At 37.8% G+C, this 20,410-nt stretch overlaps 1 protein-coding gene across 1 annotated transcript in view; it reads left to right on the plus strand.

Moving 5' to 3' along the window:
- nectin1b (nectin cell adhesion molecule 1b) overlaps nt 1-20,152 on the plus strand; it is a 161,191-nt gene extending 141,039 nt beyond the window's left edge. Inside the window, exon 10 of the mRNA XM_085371000.1 lies at nt 19,919-20,152. Coding sequence (XP_085227126.1) covers nt 19,919-20,152 — 234 coding nt within the window. The remainder of the gene's footprint in view (nt 1-19,918) is intronic.
- Nucleotides 20,153-20,410: the final 258 nt, after the last annotated feature.

Genomic DNA, 20,410 nt, shown 5'->3' on the forward strand with positions numbered 1-20,410 from the left:
CTATGCTACCCATTTTCTGGCTACTTGAAATCATGACAAGATATCAGTGTACAGGGCCTGCGTCCTTACAGCCTACAGACATGTTTTAAGTAGTGCTGCCAGCGTTAATCTCGTTAAAACGGCATTAACGCTATAACCGCATTAACATGCCAAATCTCTGTTAGTGAGTTAGCGCGTATCGCCCTGTGCGTGGGGCCGCATGGCTTCAACGCATTAGCGTGGTTAGCTCGTTAACGTGTTAGCGCCGTGCAGCCCCATGCACGGGGCGATCCGCACTAACTCGCTAATGGAGATTTGCCGTGTTAATGCGGTTATGGCGTTAACGTCATTTCAACGAGATTAACGCTGACAGCACTAGTTTTAAGATAAAAGTCCCTGTGTTGAATATTTATTAATTTATTGATGTCTGACATTTTGTTAAAAAAATTATTCAGAACTTTTGAAATTGCATCTTATACATTCTCACTTATTGAGGACAGCAATTCTAAAAGCCTATTTACAAAGTTTAACTATTAAATGCAAGACTTGTTTTTATACAAAAACTCCATTCATAACGTAGAGTGACTGTAGCTTTCCAGATCGCACTTACAGTGGGGCAAAAAAGTATTTAGTCAGCCACCGATTGTGCAAGTTCCCCCACCTAAAATGATGACAGAGGTCAGTAATTTGCACCAGAGGTATACTTCAACTGTGAGAGACAGAATGTGAAAAAAAAAATCCATGAATCCACATGGTAGGATTTGTAAAGAATTTATTCGTAAATCAGGGTGGAAAATAAGTATTTGGTCAATAACAAAAATACAACTCAATACTTTGTAACATAACCTTTGTTGGCAATAACAGAGGTCAAACGTTTACTATAGGTCTTTACCAGGTTTGCACACACAGTAGCTGGTATTTTGGCCCATTCCTCCATGCAGATCTTCTCGAGAGCAGTGATGTTTTGGGGCTGTCGCCGAGCAACACGGACTTTCAACTCCCGCCACAGATTTTCTATGGGGTTGAGGTCTGGAGACTGGCTAGGCCACTCCAGGACTTTCAAATGCTTCTTACGGAGCCACTCCTTTGTTGCCCGGGCGGTGTGTTTTGGATCATTGTCATGTTGGAAGACCCAGCCGCGTTTCATCTTCAAAGTTCTCACTGATGGAAGGAGGTTTTGGCTCAAAATCTCACGATACATGGCCCCATTCATTCTGTCCTTAACACGGATCAGTCGTCCTGTCCCCTTGGCAGAAAAACAGCCCCATAGCATGATGTTTCCACCCCCATGCTTCACAGTAGGTATGGTGTTCTTGGGATGCAACTCAGTATTCTTCGTCCTCCAAACACGACGAGTTGAGTTTATACCAAAAAGTTCTACTTTGGTTTCATCTGACCACATGACATTCTCCCAATCCTCTGCTGTATCATCCATGTGCTCTCTGGCAAACTTCAGACGGGCCTGGACATGCACTGGCTTCAGCAGCGGAACACGTCTGGCACTGCGGGATTTGATTCCCTGCTGTTGTAGTGTGTTACTGATGGTGACCTTTGTTACTTTGGTCCCAGCTCTCTGCAGGTCATTCACCAGGTCCCCCCGTGTGGTTCTGGGATCTTTGCTCACCGTTCTCATGATCATTTTGACCCCACGGGATGAGATCTTGCGTGGAGCCCCAGATCGAGGGAGATTATCAGTGGTCTTGTATGTCTTCCATTTTCTGATGATTGCTCCCACAGTTGATTTTTTCACACCAAGCTGCTTGCCTATTGTAGATTCACTCTTCCCAGTCTGGTGCAGGTCTACAATACTTTTCCTGGTGTCCTTCGAAAGCTCTTTGGTCTTGGCCATGGCGGAGTTTGGAGTCTGACTGTTTGAGGCTGTGGACAGGTGTCTTTTATACAGATGATGAGTTCAAACAGGTGCCATTCATACAGGTAACGAGTGGGGGACAGAAAAGCTTCTTACAGAAGACGTTACAGGTCTGTGAGAGCCAGAGATTTTCCTTGTTTGAGGTGACCAAATACTTATTTTCCACCCTGATTTACGAATAAATTCTTTACAAATCCTACCATGTGATTCATGGATTTTTTTTTCACATTCTGTCTCTCACAGTTGAAGTGTACCTCTGGTGCAAATTACTGACCTCTGTCATCATTTTAAGTGGGGGAACTTGCACAATCGGTGGCTGACTAAATACTTTTTTGCCCCACTGTATTTAAGTTGGGCACTAGTCTTGCAATTCCTATTGCGGGTACTTTTCAGACTTTTAACCTAGAGAAACAAACTTGCAGCAAATAAATCAGAAAACTTCACTGCATTGTCAAACTCTGAATATACATCATCTAAGCAGTGAAGGTCAAAGTAACTCAAAGGCATTTTTAAATGGAAGGAGGCTTTAAATCTATAGTGTTCAACTGTTTCAGAGGATTAATTAACCTTTTTTAACAATTTAAATGTGGTCTGCATTTACTTTCAGTAAGAACCAATGAACTTAGAGCTGGGTGTCACTGACAAGGTCAGTAATTCAGAAATTAATCGAGCACGCCAGTAAAAATCTGGAATCCTTGAAGTATGGTTTTAGAGTAAACTAGATATTAAATATACATTTTTTCTTTCTCTAAAGTGGATATCTTTTGAAGGACTTAAATCATCGTAATTTAATTTAGAGTGTTAAAGTAAAGAGCCTGTTCTATTCACATTTACAGGTCCGTAGTTTTGTTTCAGGTACTTATCAGAATAGGTCTACCTGTTTCAGTATTCATAAAACAGAATATATCAGTTTCATAAAACTTCTGCATAGCTGTCACCTGGCATTAAAACCAGCGTTTCAGATCCAGAATAAGAAAACTCCTTTAGAAGTCACACTGTTTCACATTCCACAAAATGACATATCACAACTATATAATTTGTATGTGTTTAAAAAAAAAAGCTAGCAGAGTTACAGGTCTCACTATAGCACAAGAGACTGCATTAAAACACAATGTGTTAGATATATTTTCTGGTTTGGGTCCACTTGTCCTGTTAGAGGAAAGGGTCACTGTAAATCAATATAAAGTTGTTCTATGTGATCACCTCTAACCTCCTATGAAACATCTTCCAGAAAGACAATGCCTCAATAAACTGGCTCTAGTAGTTTACTGAATAGTTTTTTCGAAGGATCAAGTCATATGACGAATTTAGCTTTCAGTCACCAGATCTCATCACAAACAAACACGTCTTTAGATGTCACTTTTTCAAAGCATCGGCAAACATCCGCAGCTCTACAGCCTATTGTTCTGAGGACATAAACACACACACACAGACACACATATACAGTATACATATCTACACAATTTAGAGGTAGCAGAAGTGACTCTAGCAGGTAAAATAAAAGTGGTGGACTGTGAGACAGCTGAAATAATGTTTAGATTGTCTCTCTAACCAAGTGTTTCCCAACCACTGGGCAAAAAATGATCAGGTGTGCCATGGAAGATTATCTGGTTCCACCTAATTAGTACTCTAAGTCAGCGGTCCCCAACCTTTTTTGCGCGACGGACAGATTTATATCCGACAATGTTTTCACAACGTTTTATTTTGTTGTATTTATTTTATTTTGTTATGTTTATCTACCAAATACATACAATAAATATAAATAATAAATATATATACAATAAACAAATACAACCCTGAAAACCATAAATTTCACACCCGAGTCTCTTGCGGCCCGGTACCAAACGACTCCGGTCCGTGGCCTGGGGGTTAGGGACCGCTGCTCTAAGCAATCGGCGTGAGTCACAGGTGCATTCTCTTCCACTAGAGGGCAGTACAACTGCTCTAATTAAATAGGTTGCCAACTGCCAGTAAAAGAGAAGAAGACTGAGAAGAAATTACATAATAGTCAAGCTGTGAGACCACGCATTGCATAATAGCAATAGTTAAATATTTGAAAAGAAAAAGTAATCAATCTAACCTGGGTCCTGGAGGAAATTCTGACCCAGATAAAGGCCCTAGCATGAGTAGTGCTCAGAAGAAAGCAAAAAATGGTATATTGGGGACAAGCTGAGCCAATTCTGCTATACCTGGTGCGTTGGGGAAAATGATCAATATGCTTTTTTTGTTTGATGGTGTGCCGTGTGACTTTTCTAATGTGATATATGTGCCGTGGCTCCAAGGTTGGGAAACACTGCTCTAACCATTAGGGTAAAAATGCTTTGTTACGTTCTAAGCCCAACTAACTCATGCATAATAGTACAAATAAAAAATAAAATAAAAACCGCACTGATGTTATATTGATGCCACCAACTTCAATATATTAGCCTGTCAGCTAACCTTGTTAAAACTGCTTTGCATTTTTGGTGCACTTTATAAATGACTCTTTCTCACCAAACTTGAGGGATAACTCAATTACTATCATTCTTTTCTCTGGGCGAATTGATTTTGATTTTCTGTGTAGTTATTCAAGGATATTAAACTATCATCTTCAATTCTATGCTCAAAGGGACTGGATGTTTAATTCAGATAATCCTTGGACACCAAGGGTAGATCTTCCTAAGATTTATTTCTTATCTCTGATAACATTCCACTTAAATTGAAGTTTAGGGCTGCTCTTAAGATGAATAGGGTATCACTGAGGTTTTCAAAACACTATTTGTGAAAGACATGCATTGACTGCTGAGCGTCGAGTGTTACTAATGATGATTCTCTAGGGGCAAAACACTATCTGCCAATTTTGAATGCAATGTGGCTGTAATTTTCCCCCTGATTGCACTCCGGTCATGACAAATACTCTCGATATTTAAATATCCAGTGAGTGCAGAGTGTGAGCGGCGGGGAAATATGCAATAGTTGAGAGATTGCAAAGTAGATTTAAATTATTTACAGGAGATTCTGTAAAAGCTTCCGTCATTTCTACGTAATCTTTTCTCAGATGGAATTAAAGTACATTGATGCAACACGTATCATTTCATTCCATTTCTCGTTCACAAGTCTTTACCATGCAGCTTTAGATGTGGTGCATTTGTGCTTTGCATTTACTTAACCACTCTTAATTTTACTCCACTGATTTCATTACAGCAAGCATTTTGTTTGTGGGTTGTACAATCAGTTCAGAGACACTTTGAACCCTGTTGTTCTGTTTTTAAAAAACTTACATTTTATTTCATCATCATTGCCTATCTGAGCTCTGTTTAGATTGTTTATTTTATTAAAATAAGGAAAATCAAATAAATCCATTTTCACTTTTCCTACATAAGATACATTTTTAAAGGGGGCACAAGATATTATGTTGGTTTTCTACAGTTTTCGGCTATTTTCAATTGATAAATGATAAACGAAATCACCTTTTTTATTTTTTGTAAATTTTTATTAATGGAGCAACAACGTGTTTTGTTTTATTGGATTTGGATAAAGAGCGTTCAAAGCTGTCATTGTCATTTATTGATCACCCCATTAAGGTCATTTGCTCAATCATCCACTTGGCCAATTCCTCATCGAGTCAGTCATTGGATTTGTTTTTTGTGCTCAGTGGTCGAATTCTAGTTGAATGAAGGTCTTTGTCTATGTTTACATGCACACTGAAATATCAGCACAATGGAAGCCACACAAGCATCTCCATTAACTCGCTTCTGGGCTTTGCAAGTATCTCCATGTGCCACAGGGTAACCGTGGTTGCCAATGTAAACAGTTAATTCAGACTGTGATCAGGACACATTTATTAGTTTCATTGTAGTCTGAAGGATTACATGGACATATGTTCAGTATAATCCAGTCATTATAGCTGCGCGTGCCCGCGGTGGGTTTGGCTTGTTTTGTGTTTGTTTCCGTTGGAATCCAGTTTTCATGACTATCAAATGTACATCATTTCCTGGATATACATAGATGAGCTATGTCTGTGAAGGTTCTCAGTCATCCAGGTCATTGTAGTCAAAGGAGCTTGCAAAGAAAAGCGTCTGGACTTCTTTAAGTTGCTTGAAGACGTTTCACCTCTCATCCGAGAAGCTTCTTCAGTTCTAAGGTCAAAAGTGAGCCACCTCCACAGGACAAGACTCAGCAATCCATCTGCATCTTAAGGATAAAGGTCACTCTTTCGAGGATGCCAATGTTCACATTTTGGACAGAGAGGACAGATGATTTGAAAGAGGAGTGAAAGAAGCCATCTATGTCCACTGTGAGCGACCATCTTTGAACAGAGGCGGGGGTTTACGACACCAACTCTCTGCCATCTATAATCCAGTTTTGAGATCCCTTCCCAGACGCCTTAACGCCCACTCACATCCTGGGCCATCTGACCTCAGGAATTCGCATGATAAGGTGGGGCCAGGTTTCACAATGAACACACCCGAAACTCTGGCTGATTGGGACCCACGCCCAGTTTCCCACCTTGGCTCAGGCGATTAGAGGATCATCAGGGGGTCCTTTTGTCCCTCTGTGGGGGGTCACTCCCACTAGGTTTATATCTGGGACTCTCCACCATTTGACCTTAGAACTGAAGAAGCTTCTCGGATGAGAGGTGAAACGTCTTCAAGCAACTTAAAGAAGTCCAGACGCTTTTCTTTGCAAGCTCCTTTGACATAGATGAGCTATGCACACATAATCTTAAGAAAAAAAATAGCAGCTGGACCAAAATATGATCCTGTTGCGCATGCCAACACTTTATGGATAAATATGGAAAAATAATAGAATAATGGTATGTGCATAGTAAACAAAGATTAAATTCTTTTCCATCTCTAATTTTTGATTTAATATATAATAATTTCCCCACTGTTGTGAGTTTCTGTTCAACGACTCCATTGCTGGCTCGTCATAATAATTTTCACCTTTCACGTTTTCTTTTCCTCCCCATGCGCACACATTTTTCTTTGTCTTCCACTCTAACACTGCTGCTCACACACTCAAAATGTCCCCACGACCATTCAACCTTCAGCCATCAATTTTCTCATCTGTCTGCCTTTCACTTGCTCTCTCCCACTTTCTCTTTCTCTCGTCAGCTTTCTATCTTTTTCACACTCTCATTTTTTTGGCTGCCTCACTCCTCACACACTTTCGCCTCTCTTGTCTCCAGAACTCTGGCCACAAGGACTGTGATGTCCAGTATGCGGAGCTGGATACTGCAGCTTTGGCCTCCTCTCCAAGCCCACGAAGCTCTGCTCACACTGGCCCTGGGGATCTTGTCGAGTATGCAACCATCCAGCCTAGCTCACACTAACGCATGCCATTATAGGCCTTTCCCCTCAGACTTTGGCCTCAAGGTATACAGACCAATGCACTCCATCCCTTCATTCATACCCTTTTCACATGCACTGACCTTCCTTTATATGATCCACATGGTTCCCTTGTCTACCTTCCTCTTCAGCCTTGGTCATCTTTTGATATCCCCTATGTTGCTCTTCAGAAAGTTTGATTGAATCAGAGTGATTTTTAGGGTGTCATTTAACACAACAGCACTCGAGCAGAGACGTGTGGTGCAGAAATTGAAAAGCACATTGTAGTGAGAGAATATAAGATCAGCCACACAAGTGCTCTATAATTTTCACAAAATGTCATGCAAAATATGGCTCGCTGGCAAAGACAAAGCAATTTTTAACTCCTTTTCTTCATGTTTTCTTGATGCTCCTTTTAGTCTCTTTATGCATGAAGTCTGATTCCAGAGAAATCTGTAGAGCATTCCTGTCCATAATGTGCGAGATTTAGCAGCATGACTATTTTGCATGAAAAACGTTTGGGATTTTGAACATCTCTGGTCTTATAAAAACAAAATGAAATAGTTCTTTAGTCTGTTTTTATGTCACTTTTTTGACTTAATGGCAAAATAATGTAAAATATTGAAGATATCATATGTAAAATCCTTTTTTGAGCAGTTGCGCACACGCCAAAGGTGGTTGTCAAGTGATTATGACACACTTGACAGCCCTGATTGGTAGCAGAGGAAACATGCTCTCATCTACAAGACTCTGCTCTGATGTCTGATCTGTACCCAAATCAAGACAGCTGGGAGAAATCCTTCCATCACATGCAAACAGTCATCTACACCACTTGAAATACTCCTTATACGCATACAGGAAAGTGGAACAGGGGCACAAATCGCCGTGCTGCTAAAGTGGTTAGACTGGTTTCTGTGTGTTTCTGCAAGTTGTTGTTCAGCCAAGCCAGGAGGCTTCAAGGTTAAAGGCATGAAGAGAAGTAGTGCAAAATGTGTGTTCATAAAACACTGTTGCAGGATTTACTTGTTTTTTGGTTTTTTTTTCCAAATTTTAGCTAAATGAGCTAAATGTAGATATAAAATGCATTACTGCACACAAAAGCTTTGAGAAATCACATCTTAAAATGAATGTTTTGCATTAGTTAACAAAGCTGGAATGAGAATCTTTATGTGATAACAGAAGCACCATTATTACTACTTGTTGCCCTAAACTGCAATTTCAGATTTACTATTGAAGTAATTTGCAGGTGTGACATCTCTAGAGAGCAAAATATTTAAAGCTACATTAGGTATTCACTCACTGGCAGCCCCAGATGGTATCAGGAGATACTGTTTGAATTTTGAGCAGCTAAGTAGCCAGAAATCACAGGACGTGATGTCCGTAAATAACAAACATTTTTCTCAACCCAGACGCTCTGTGATGTCTTACACTAAAACAAACAAAAGACGACAATAAACAGAGGAGTCTAGCTTGTTGCCAGGAGACAAGAAGCTGGGCTCATCTACTTAGTTCTAATTATTTGCCCCTTGATGACCCAATGTGACAACAAGGGTAAATTAAAATGTGTGCCATCAATAAATAGACCCACACATAACAGTTCAGTTAAACTAAAAGTTCTGTTGTGGAAGAGTTTGTCTGTCAGTTTTTCAGCACAATAATAAAACAACACAGAGAAAATGTGCTTCAGTTTGACAATTCAGATGGAACACATTCATTTTTTGAATGTAGAGTAAACTAGCCTGTCCCTGCAAATGCAGAGCAAACTTTGCATTGCATAGACTGGGAGAGTGACAATAATTTTACTATAAAATGTTTTTATGTATTTATTTAAATTTCCTAATTTATTCCATATGTCATCATACATGTACAATGACAATAAAATGCTACTCTGTTCTATTCTTTCCTAAATTATCCAATGGACTGTGCCATATTCTTAAGCCATACTGCTTTTTGGGGTTTTTTTGCTAGTAAAATAAGAAAAGGAACAATTATAACAAACTTGAAAGTCAGTATTTGCTATCACCACCTTCATCCTTCGACACAGCCTGAATGAACTTATACAAGTTTTCTTATCATTTTTAAGTAGTCTTCAGGTATAGTTCTCCAGGGTTTATGAAGGGACTTCCAATGTACTCTTCATTGGATGCTGACCATTTTTGGCTCCATTCTCTGTCAAGATGATCCCAGATGGATTAAAAGATGTTGAGGTCTGGGCACTGTGTTTCACTCTGTGCCCAGACCTCTGTGTTTCTCTCCAGGCATCATTTTATTTCACTAGTACTCCATGCTAAAAAATAAACCCATTACCATTTATACTCTTTCCAGATGGCTTTGCATGGTAGGTAAAAAATCTGATGGAGCCCATAATTCCATCAATTTCTCCAACACCACTGACTGAAATTCAGCCCAAACCCTGACAGAGCTTCCACTGTATTTTAAAGAGTTACTATAAGTACTGTCCATCGCCTATAGATAGTTTTGAAGGCCCGACACTTATTCTTTTGTGCCCCACTTGTCCAGTTTCCTCGCACTTTATAAGGACACACTGTACATCAGGCGAAGACATGCCAAATTTCCAGCTAGTAATGCTTTAGCCATCATCTTGTTGGTGCAAAAATTGTGTTTCTGTTTTTGTGCATACTTTTTATCTTTGTGCATGTTTTATTCAACTGATGAAATGGACAAAAATGTTTTTGCAGAATGATTATGATGAGTTACTTATTTATAGTTAAGTAAGTTGTTTGTAATGCATGTGACACAAAATGGGTTCATCCCTTGAGTGAGGTGCCATTTTTATACTGAAATATTTTAATAGGTCAGTTCTAGGTGGCAAAACAAAAAAAAAAAACAAAAACAAGGACTGCACTGAAAACGAGAGAAAAAGCAACTAATGCCTATCCTTCAAAGCAAGGCATAAAGAAATGATGATGGCACTTTTGCACAGTGTTGTATTTGTATGTATTATTAGTTTTTTCTAACTTACACTGTTTGGACAAAGTCTGAAGAAAGTACTATAGTGATATTTCTATATTTCTACACAGGGAGCATAAAACTTGTTCAAATTTGTTCTGAGTGAGTGCAGAGATGGCCAGAGATGTAACAAAAAAGATTGGACTTGCATTACACATTTTATATTAGCAAAAGAGAGAGAGAGACGACAAAGGATTACTTCAGGCAAGCAGTCATGCAATGCAGCCCAGCCCAGCAGAGATTGGAGAGTGACAACAATAAACTACCAACAAAGTCGGGGCCTACAAGTGAATGTCAGGTGGGGGCAAGGCTAATCAAAAGCTACATAACAAGCAGCCAGTAGAGTATTAGTAGCAACTGTTTGTAAATTACCAGACAATTAGTCTAGCAGAAGCATCAGTAGCACTGACAGTTTAAGTACACATTATTATTGCAAGGGTGCACTAAATGTACTGAGAAATGGTCTCATGTATTTTGTGTAGTGCAGTAAGATTTTAAGCCTAAGAACCTATTTGCATAAGAGAAAAGAAACATAGTCTATTTAGTGTAGATGCCGGTAAATATTTAAATGTGGATTAAAACCAGTTGAAATTTGAAAAAAGATAGCATTATTTTTTTTGTTACCAAATAGACAGTATATCAATAAAATGTGCTACTGCACCATCCTGAGATTAAGGCTAAATAAATTACAGATTTCAATATTCTTGCATACAGTACCCCGGCTTTGATGTGGAGCCAAGTCTTTACTAACACCCAAGACTTATCTTTGGTATTAAACCTTTGGCAGCTGCATGCTGGAAGAATTCGTCCAAAAAATATCCACAGTTAAATACAATTATTTCTGGTTTTGGGTTCTCAAAATCTTTATCACACTCACATCCTGTAAGTGGAAAAATGTAAAGAGTGTATTAGTTTTATGGTAGAAAGAAAGAAAGAAAGAAAGAAAGAAAGAAAGAAAGTCTTGTGTCAAAGTATCATAACTTTTAAAAATATTGTGAATATTGTGGCCAGTGGTATCCCTCTGCCTCCTAGTAGATGTAGTTTTCAGTAGATATAGTATCAAAATCTTAGATAACATCTTACTTGAATCATAGCATTCACAAGAGTTTTAGAAAACCTGACCTCTGACCTTTTCCACTGTGCAAAGTGACTACCGAGTGATGTCTTTTGTAAGTCATTTTGGACATACATTTTGGTCCACTGAGGGGGTTGTTTTGTATTTCCAGGTGTCTTTTTTTTTCTACATCTGTTGAACGTCTAGTGTTGAGGTCCGTAGGACCTCCGTGTACTGGCTACTAATAGTCCAAATGTGTTTGTTGTGGACATGTTTTCAGTGCCAGACTTTGACTCATTTTAGACCTTGTTTTAATGCTGCTTATATCAGAATCAGAATACTTTATTGATCCCTGGGGGAAATTATTTTTTGTTACAGTGCTCCATTTTAAACCAACATTAAGACAAGACAGACAATACGCTAACTAAGAATAGTACAATATATACATATATATACACATACATACATACATAAGTCACTTATAAATAAATAGTTGGAAAAGAAACATGTGTAGCTGTAGCAGCAAACAGTGTGTTAAGTGGATGCGTTGTACAGGGAGATGGCCACAGGCAGGAATGATTTCCTGTGTTGTTCAGTGGTGCTTTTCGGTAATCTCAGTCTCTCACTGAACGAGCTCCTGTGACTGACCAACATGTCATGGAGTGGGTGGGAGGTGTTATCCAACATTGGATACAAAGACTACATATAGTCTTTGTAGGCCCATGTTTTATGTACTGAAACAGTTATGTGTGAAGGAATGCAGAGTGATCAGCAGACGTCTCCAAGATGGCGCGGGCTCTTGACACTAAAAAAAGTGAGCTTCTGCATGGAGCATGTCCCGAGTTTCTCAAAGGCAGTTTGCAAAATGTGTGTATCGACAAAGACTGTCGAGCAGATAATCCAGTTCATACACACTTGCACAATCTTCTCATACTTTTCATCACAACCTCTCTCAGTCTTGCTACTGATCACAACCACATTTACTTCCTCTTAGAAAGGTCTTCACAAGAAAACAGGATACTTGTGAAAATGAACCAAATATAATGCAAATGCTCTTTTAAACTTGTTAAACATATCATATTCCTTTTAAAAGGAAGCCTAACATTTTTCTAAATATTTTAAACATTTTTATTTTATATTTTAACATGGATTTCAATGTTTTTAATATTTCAACACATAAATGACATTTTTAAATTGGTTACAAACAAATAATTTGAATAATTGAAATAAAAGAAACCAGTAGAAGAAAAACAGCAAAATGTAAAATAACCCCCCAAAAATACCCACATGTACTTTTTTATATATAACCCATATTCAAATGTATTATGTTGATAAGAACAATATTGATATTAATCATTAATCATGTAAATTTCTTGCACCTGTCATAGACATCCAGATGATTTCCAGAAAAATGAATAAGTCCAAAGTTCAAGTGTTGAGCATCACACTGACATTAAAGTTGTTTCATGGTTGGACATCTTGTGGACCTAGTTTGGACATCGTATAGATGTGCCAAATTGGTCATGGACCGACGGACCCAATGTAGACATGATCCGCACATCTGACGTTCACTGTTTAGTGGGTTAGGTCGAGGTCACTGAGACTCTGACTCACCCTTGATTTTTAGTGGAGACACTGAGGGTATCATTTTGAAAACCCTGGGTGTCTTTCTTCTCGAGTTATTGCATTCACAAGATTTTCATAAATCTTAGATCCTTACCGCCCGCCTGCCCAAAGGGGTGATGACTGAAACCGCTGTTTGGTATTTAATGGTTATGAAATATAGACACAAACGCAAAGGATTACCATTTGTAGTGTTAGAAGTGTGTAATCATAATAATAACATTTTTACAAAACTAGAAGTCAACGCATTTTTCCAGCACTGGGCAAAAACAGTAGATTACAGTATCTGAAAACTGGTATCTGAGCGAAACAGATTATTGGATCTGTTCAACATTCACGTTCCACAGTTCTGAGACAAAGCAGAAAAATTAATGTTTATTGATTTACTTCTTCTGTTAGTTTATATAACACGTTCAGTCAGCAGCTCTATAACGGATGGCCCGCTGTTCCAACATTAACTTCTCTGGGGAAATGCCTGTTGACATTCCCTGTTTGTAATAAGCCTTGTCTTGGCTGGCTCCAGTCACGGGGTTACACCATTCAATAAAATCTGTGTTTGCTGAGCCAGAGACTCAACCACTAGTTTATATCCAGGGTGACAACATTATCATTTCATTTTCTGCCTGTGCAGTTCACCTTTGGCCTATGATTTAGAAGTAATCAGTGAAATAAATCAGCGAACTGTTAATCACAGCCTGATTGTATTTTTCTAGCATCCGCTGGCTTTGACAGAGCTATTACATTATCAGATATGAAAACTTATTTGTGCCATCATTCTCCAAGGTTATGTTATCTACTCTTTATATACCGGTGCTTAAAATGACTTCAAGGTGAATCAGATTTCATTTAGATTAGCGTTCATTTTTTAAGTATGCACAGGTGATGGTTCTTTTTGTGCGCTTTCGCTTTACATTTAAACAAAGTTAGAAGTCTGACTTTCCTATGAGTATAACCCAATTATAGTGTAAAATAATTTAAATAGCTTTTGAAGTTTTACATTTCAAATGCTTGTTTCCACTATTATCCAAATCCTCCAAAACACTTCTTGCAATAGTTTTGAAATAATTGTGAAACTGGTAACACAATTAGCTTTGTTTTTTATTGTTTTCAAACTGTTTGTTTGAACAGAACCATACTGTCAAAGCTATTGATGCTCCTTTTTAAAAATATCCACTTAATTTGACCTTTTCTGTTTCCTGATGTAGTTTATGTTTATTATGTTTAAATACAATAGGGCATCTTATGTGCTTGTTGTTGTCTTCTTGTTCTTCTTTCTGGCCTTAGCTGTCTGGATAGTGATGCTAGACAAAACCAGCGCTGGTAGGCAGGCTGTGGTTGTCTTTCTTTTACACTGCCAACAGTGCATGTTTTTTTCCTCAAGGGGAATAAAATGATACTGGAAGTTTAAGTGAACTCTACAAAACCATAAATATCAGCTGTATTACTGTGTTGAATTACAGACTTTTGACAAATGTTTTATTTTGGAGTGAACGTGGCCTGAAGCACAGATGCTGAGCAACATGGGAATAAATCAAACCACAAGGGTCAATAAATCCAATTACTCTTCAATTAAATGCTGGAACGAGTAAGATGTGTAATTTGTGAAACGATGGATCAATGGTGACTGATGGTGCAATGTGCAGCGCTCTCCGAAACAAAGCATGTCGACTTTTAATGTGAAACAGCTCCAAGAAATGTCTTTATTTTTTCTTTATAAAAAGGAAAACATACACATTCTACTTCAAGCTTACTTTAAGGTTGTAATGTTCAGTGTAACAATTTTATGTTAATTATTTTATGTTAATTATTTTAATTCACCCAGCCAGTGCAATGCAAGGTACATTTATTAACTACAAACTGTAATAAAAATGTCAAATTAAGGTGGTTTAAAGTAGCGAAGATAAAATTAATCATGGTAGCCTAAAATAAGGGACAATGGTACAATCTCAGTTCATGATCAAGTCTAGTGAAGGGAAAGCTACATTTAACTGCAGATGTACTATCTCTGTTTCATCAAATGTTCAATCTGCTTCTGCTCACATGACAGGAAGAAAGAAGAGCATAGGTATGTTGAAGGTTTTCAGTTGGCTTCTGTCATCTAGCTTAGATGCAGTTTCAGGGTTTGGGAACAACCTTGTCTCATTTATAGACTTTCTGTGTCTATGAGTGACCCTTATCCCCGCCTTAATAATGTATACAGACTACTACACACTGTCGTTCTGACCTATAGCACCAGAACTAGGCTTAAGCAACAAATGCACTACAGTTAAATTACCAAAAAGATAGAATTGAAATAAACACACTGTGTTTCAACTCACTGTTAACTTGTTCTATATTAATGCTGAGATATATACGTTACACTTACAACTATTACCTATAAGCTGTACATCTAAATTTTGAGCTGTACACTCAAAAGTTTCTGGTCAATGTATTTAAGATATATTAAAAAAAAGAAACTGTAACCAGTGACGTTATTTAAATGTTGAGTTCCTCCAATATTATTTTATTATTAATTGTTTAACCATTACTGAAAAACACAGATATGGAAACTATCGAGAAGTATAGCAATTAAAAATAAAGAATAATCTAAGCTAATGTTAAGTGTGAGCTTATTAAATATCTTGTTATTAAACGTTTAATTGTAATGTTCAGGATCCCATTTTTCAGACAGGACTTAGTCAACTTTATTTTTTCACTTCTTGTGGGCAGTAAATACCTCAAGTAATGGCCATTCCTTATTTAAACACACTTTGATTGGGGAAATAACTCTGATAAGTAGGCTGATAAAAATGTCTTGTACTCCTTTAAATCTTAATTCCAAAAAAGTATTTTCCATAAATGACCTTTGCATTTAATTTCCCTTCAAAAATCATTACACAGCTTCAGATAGGCAATTGTCCTAAATCATGAAAACTCCTGGGCTCACTGCCCAGCAGTTTAATGGAACTCTGGAATTTGTTAGCAACAGAAAAGATGCTTTCAAACTGGCCTCTATTCAGAGTCACCATTAAGTGGAAAAAATAGCATAAATTTAACAAAAAAAAAAGTGTGTGTCTATGTGTGTCTGTTTTTTTGTTGTCACCATTTTGATTTAATCTTGAGTCACTGTTTAACGTTCAGTTTTGTGTTCCTGTCTTGATTTCCTTGTATTCCACAATAAGTCTGATCATTTGTAATATTTGAAATCTCTGGTTAGGTCTGTTGTGTGATTTTCATTGTTTTGTTTTGTGCTTTAAGTTCTTCATCCTAGCTTCCCTTGTGTTTCTATCATTTTAGTGTGTTTTCATGTCTCTGTGTTTAGTTGAATCCTCTTGTCCATTAATGTTGTACTTTAATAGTCAGTTTTCTCTTTTGTCTTGCTTTGAGTTTCCCTGATTACCTTATGCGTATAAAAAGTTCTCTAAAAATGTTCTCTTTGCTACCTTTAATAAACGTTCGATTTTTGTTTGCTGGTATCCTTCATTTGAGTTATTTAATCTACAAATTGCAGTGATATTTTAAAGTTCTAAATACAAGCATCAAAGCCTTGCTCTTCCAATGTTAAACAGTCTTTTTTTATAATTGAAAATCAATTCTAGAATGTCTGGGACAGAAAGAAAAAATGTCTGGTTAATCATAGCAAGAGTACTTTTCTATGATTTTTCTATGATTTTTCTTTTGCACATTTGGAACTTTCCAAAGACATACAGGGGTTTAATGATGATTCTAAATTGGCTGAAGGTGTGGACATAAGAGTGAATGGCTGTCTCTTTGTGTTAGCCCTGAGATAGACTGGTGACCTGTGCAGTGCATACGTCTTATGACAGGTGCAGACCAAGCATGAAGCATGAATTTGTGGATGGATAATGCAGCTCAAACAAAAACAGGGAAAACAGACTGCCTGCATAGAGTTTTTCTTCTTCTTCTTCTTTTTTTTAAATATATGGAGGTGCAAAAGCAACTTTACAGGGTGTTTGCTGTGACACACAATTTTTAACTGACACATATTTAAATAAATAAATAGCTAAATCAAGACAATTAATACAATAATAAAATACATACCACAATGTTTTTCACCCATCATCCATCCTTCCATCCATTCTCATCCACTTATGTTTCCATTTTAAATTTGTTACATTTTGGTTTCATTTACTTAATCTTTTTGTTGGTCATTGTTTAAATGTACAGAATAACCAGATTAGTAGTTTCCAGTTGTTATCTGCATGCTAACTTAATATTCTTTGTAAGAATCAAATTACTGGATGGTATATAACTCTTGTCTGAGCTCTTTTCTGAGCCCACTGCCCCCCTGTACTTCTCAAGCTTCTCGTGTTCCATCTTCCTGATGTCGCTGTAGTGATCACAAATGACAACAACATCAGTAAAAAGGAACAGCTAGAGAAGTACAAAGGGCTCAGAGAAGAGCTTGAGAAGATGTGGAAGGTGAAGGTAACACTGGTCCCAGTGGTAATCAGAGCACTAGGTACGGTGACTCCCAAGCTGGACGAGTGGCTCCAGCAGATCCCAGGAACAACATTGGAGATCTCTGTCCAGAGGAGCGCAGTCCCAGGAACAGCTAAGATACTGCAGGACCCTCAAGCTCCCAGGCCTCTGGTAGAAGACACGAGCTTGAAGGATAGACCGCCCGCAGGGGCAAGAGGGGAATTTTTTTTTTTTAAATCAAATAATCTCTGATTTATTCAGCCTACAAATTTAGAATTCAGGGTTTTTACTCGTGCAAGAGTGTATTTGAATTAGGCAGGGTGTATTTCTCTTCAAAGGGACAATACCTAACATTGAATCAGACTTTTTCTACAGACGTCTGCTAAAGTTTCAAATCTAAATCCCAAATGTCTTGAGACAAGCCTTTAAGATGGAAAAGCTGCTCCTCAGACTGCTGCTTTTAATTTTTCTTGATATCACCAAGGTCTTTTCTGCACACAAAAGAAATTAATAACGTGACAAAGTAGAAAGTTTTCTTAACATCTTCAGTGGTCCTTGATACTGACCTGAAACAAATAAGCTTTTCAGACGCTTCTGCCAATGTCTGCCGCATGTGTGTCAAGAGGGGTTTACTTGCATGTCTTATGCTGTGAAAAATCCAGTTCACCTTCACACAAGCTTAGTTCTCACACTGTCACCATTAACAGCTTCCCCTTGCTTTACTATTACAGCATCTTTTGTCTCTCAAAATATCATACATGTAGCAATACAGAGGTTTACGTTATGCTATTTGAAAAATCTTTTTTTTGTGTGTCATTGTGCTGGTTGCCTGCTTATTAACAGTTCCTCGATGTGTACCTCATGTTTTATCCATTTTACTATATTTATTTGTTCTGCTGGGCTAGCTTTTCATGTAATGGAGTTATCAATTTTATACTTTGTTTTGATGAATGCAATGATTTGTAGGCAGGTTTAAGTCTCCTTCTGGTTTTGTTGCTCCACCACAATATTTACAGAGTTGGGATCATCGTTTTCGTAGATGTAGAGATGCTTGACGATTATTCGTAAGTTGCATTTTCACTATCATTCTTATCATTTTGTTTTGTTTTTGCATGTCTTCTATTCACCACCTCATTTCATTTTTATTATAATCGCCTCACTTCAAAGCACATCCAAGATCTTTTAAAAGCACTATTTAATTTAGAGCTGCTTAAGGTTTTCAGTGATTTCAATTAACGTTCTTTAAAAAGCTAGAAATTTAATTTCTCAGAGTCCCCCAAAACAGCTCAGTGCTGAGGGCACTATATTCATGACTGGTAATGTTATACTGCCACTAAGGTAATTTTGTTTCTGTGGTGTACTGTGGTGAGTTCATGGCTTCATCTGCTTGTGCTATTTTAAAAAAACCCTAATCTGTTGAATTGGACAGGGAGCATTCTGGGAAGGAGTGTCAACAAATGTAACAGCGGAAAACAATTATGATGTTTGAAACTTGACTTCCCACCTACCAAATCACATGTTGGCACACAATTTAATTTAGTAAAGGGATTGCTGATGGTAATGCAGAATATTCAGTGAGGTAAATCTAACCTGTCAATGTCACCCACAAGTAGGTGTATAATTGCCTTTTCTGTCGGGAAATCGCATTTATGCAGATATTAAAGTGTGAAGTACATACACAACATATTTATTCACTATCAATGATGTTTATAATGAGGATGAACCTAAAAAAAGTGCTAATTAAATTATTATTTAATACAAAATAAATACCAAAGTTGCATCTTTTCTGCCAGCTGAATTTGTTGATTCTAACTCATCGACTCCCAGGTTGGAGCCAAATTCCCAGTTCAAGGATAACAAAGTGACTGACATGCTGAGAAGGCAGACTTGCTGCTCTATCAGAGATCTTAGTGCCATTATAAGCTTCATAAGTAGCACTTAGAGCATTTCATTGTAAAAAGCAGATGAACAATCAGACCCTTCTGACAACATCATGTAACATCAGAATAATGGCTGTTTTTGTTTCATAAAAACTGACAAAAGCAGGATAGACTACAACACCAAAACACTTCATGCTGTTCTGTGTAGACATTTATTTATAAAGAAACACTTTATAAGATGATAACAGCATAAATAATTTGTCTTGGTCTGTGAAATCAGTGGCTCACTGATTATTAACATAAATATAATTTTGTAAGTTAGAGTCAATGAGGTTTGAACCATGTTATGGAGAGTTTTTAAACTATAGACAGACTATTTTTAGATTTTGACAATGCATAATTAAATCTTGTGAAGGTGGTGAAATTAAAAGAAAAAAGTTAAAATGTTGAGGAAAAAAATCAAGAATAAAATTTTGAATTTAAAATGTGATAACTCTTATCTTTTCCTGTATGTGACCCTAATATTTTGCAATTGAAAGATATTTTATTTCTGTATTTTTCTATAATAAAGGATCAGCAGCTTTGTGATTCATGAATATAGGGCCCTCGGTGCAAAGAGTTGTGTTGTGCATATGTGACATGGCAGAAGTGTGACATGCCCAAATCATTTAAAGACATAAAATGCTTGAGTACTTCAAAAGACGCTGCTCTGCTGTGTATGGTTCTGTATTACTGTGAAGTCGCTCAGTCAACTCTCATCAAAAACTTTGTGACCCTGCAGTATTTTCTTCTTTTTTCCGTCTCCACACAGGACTCTGGGAGGCATCCAGAAGAGCCTTTGAACCCAGCTGAATATATGAGCTACCAACGTGTCTGCAACATGGAACAATTCCCCGAGTCTCAGCCTGCTCACCCTCCTGTTACTTTCCTGCCTCAGCACCCTTACACTCAGCACCCCTCCAACGAGCCCATGTACTCCAACACGAGCTTCCCCACCCACGGCCCTCGAGCTCCATTCACTTTCCCAAAGGAGCAATCTGTGTGACATGCCACGTAACTATTATCTCAGCGAGAGGCAACATGATAGTGCCACAAATGCTTCGTGAAAAACAAAGCTCTGCTGAACAGATGTGCATCTATCCCCACCTCGCTTCTGTTTCCTCTATAGGCTTAAAACACTTGTGGGCTTCCCCCTGCCATATGAAAGTGTCCCTCAATCCCCTGTGTATTGTGTGCTGCTTGCTCCACTGAAGCTATAGGGCCCCAGTTATCTCGTGATGTTAGCATCCTCGCCACCAGCTAC

This window comes from Diplotaxodon limnothrissa, linkage group LG14 (assembly GCF_057381915.1).
Source record: "Diplotaxodon limnothrissa isolate DT_005_m linkage group LG14, D_limnothrissa_male_GT1.1, whole genome shotgun sequence".
Taxonomy (NCBI): domain Eukaryota; kingdom Metazoa; phylum Chordata; class Actinopteri; order Cichliformes; family Cichlidae; genus Diplotaxodon; species Diplotaxodon limnothrissa.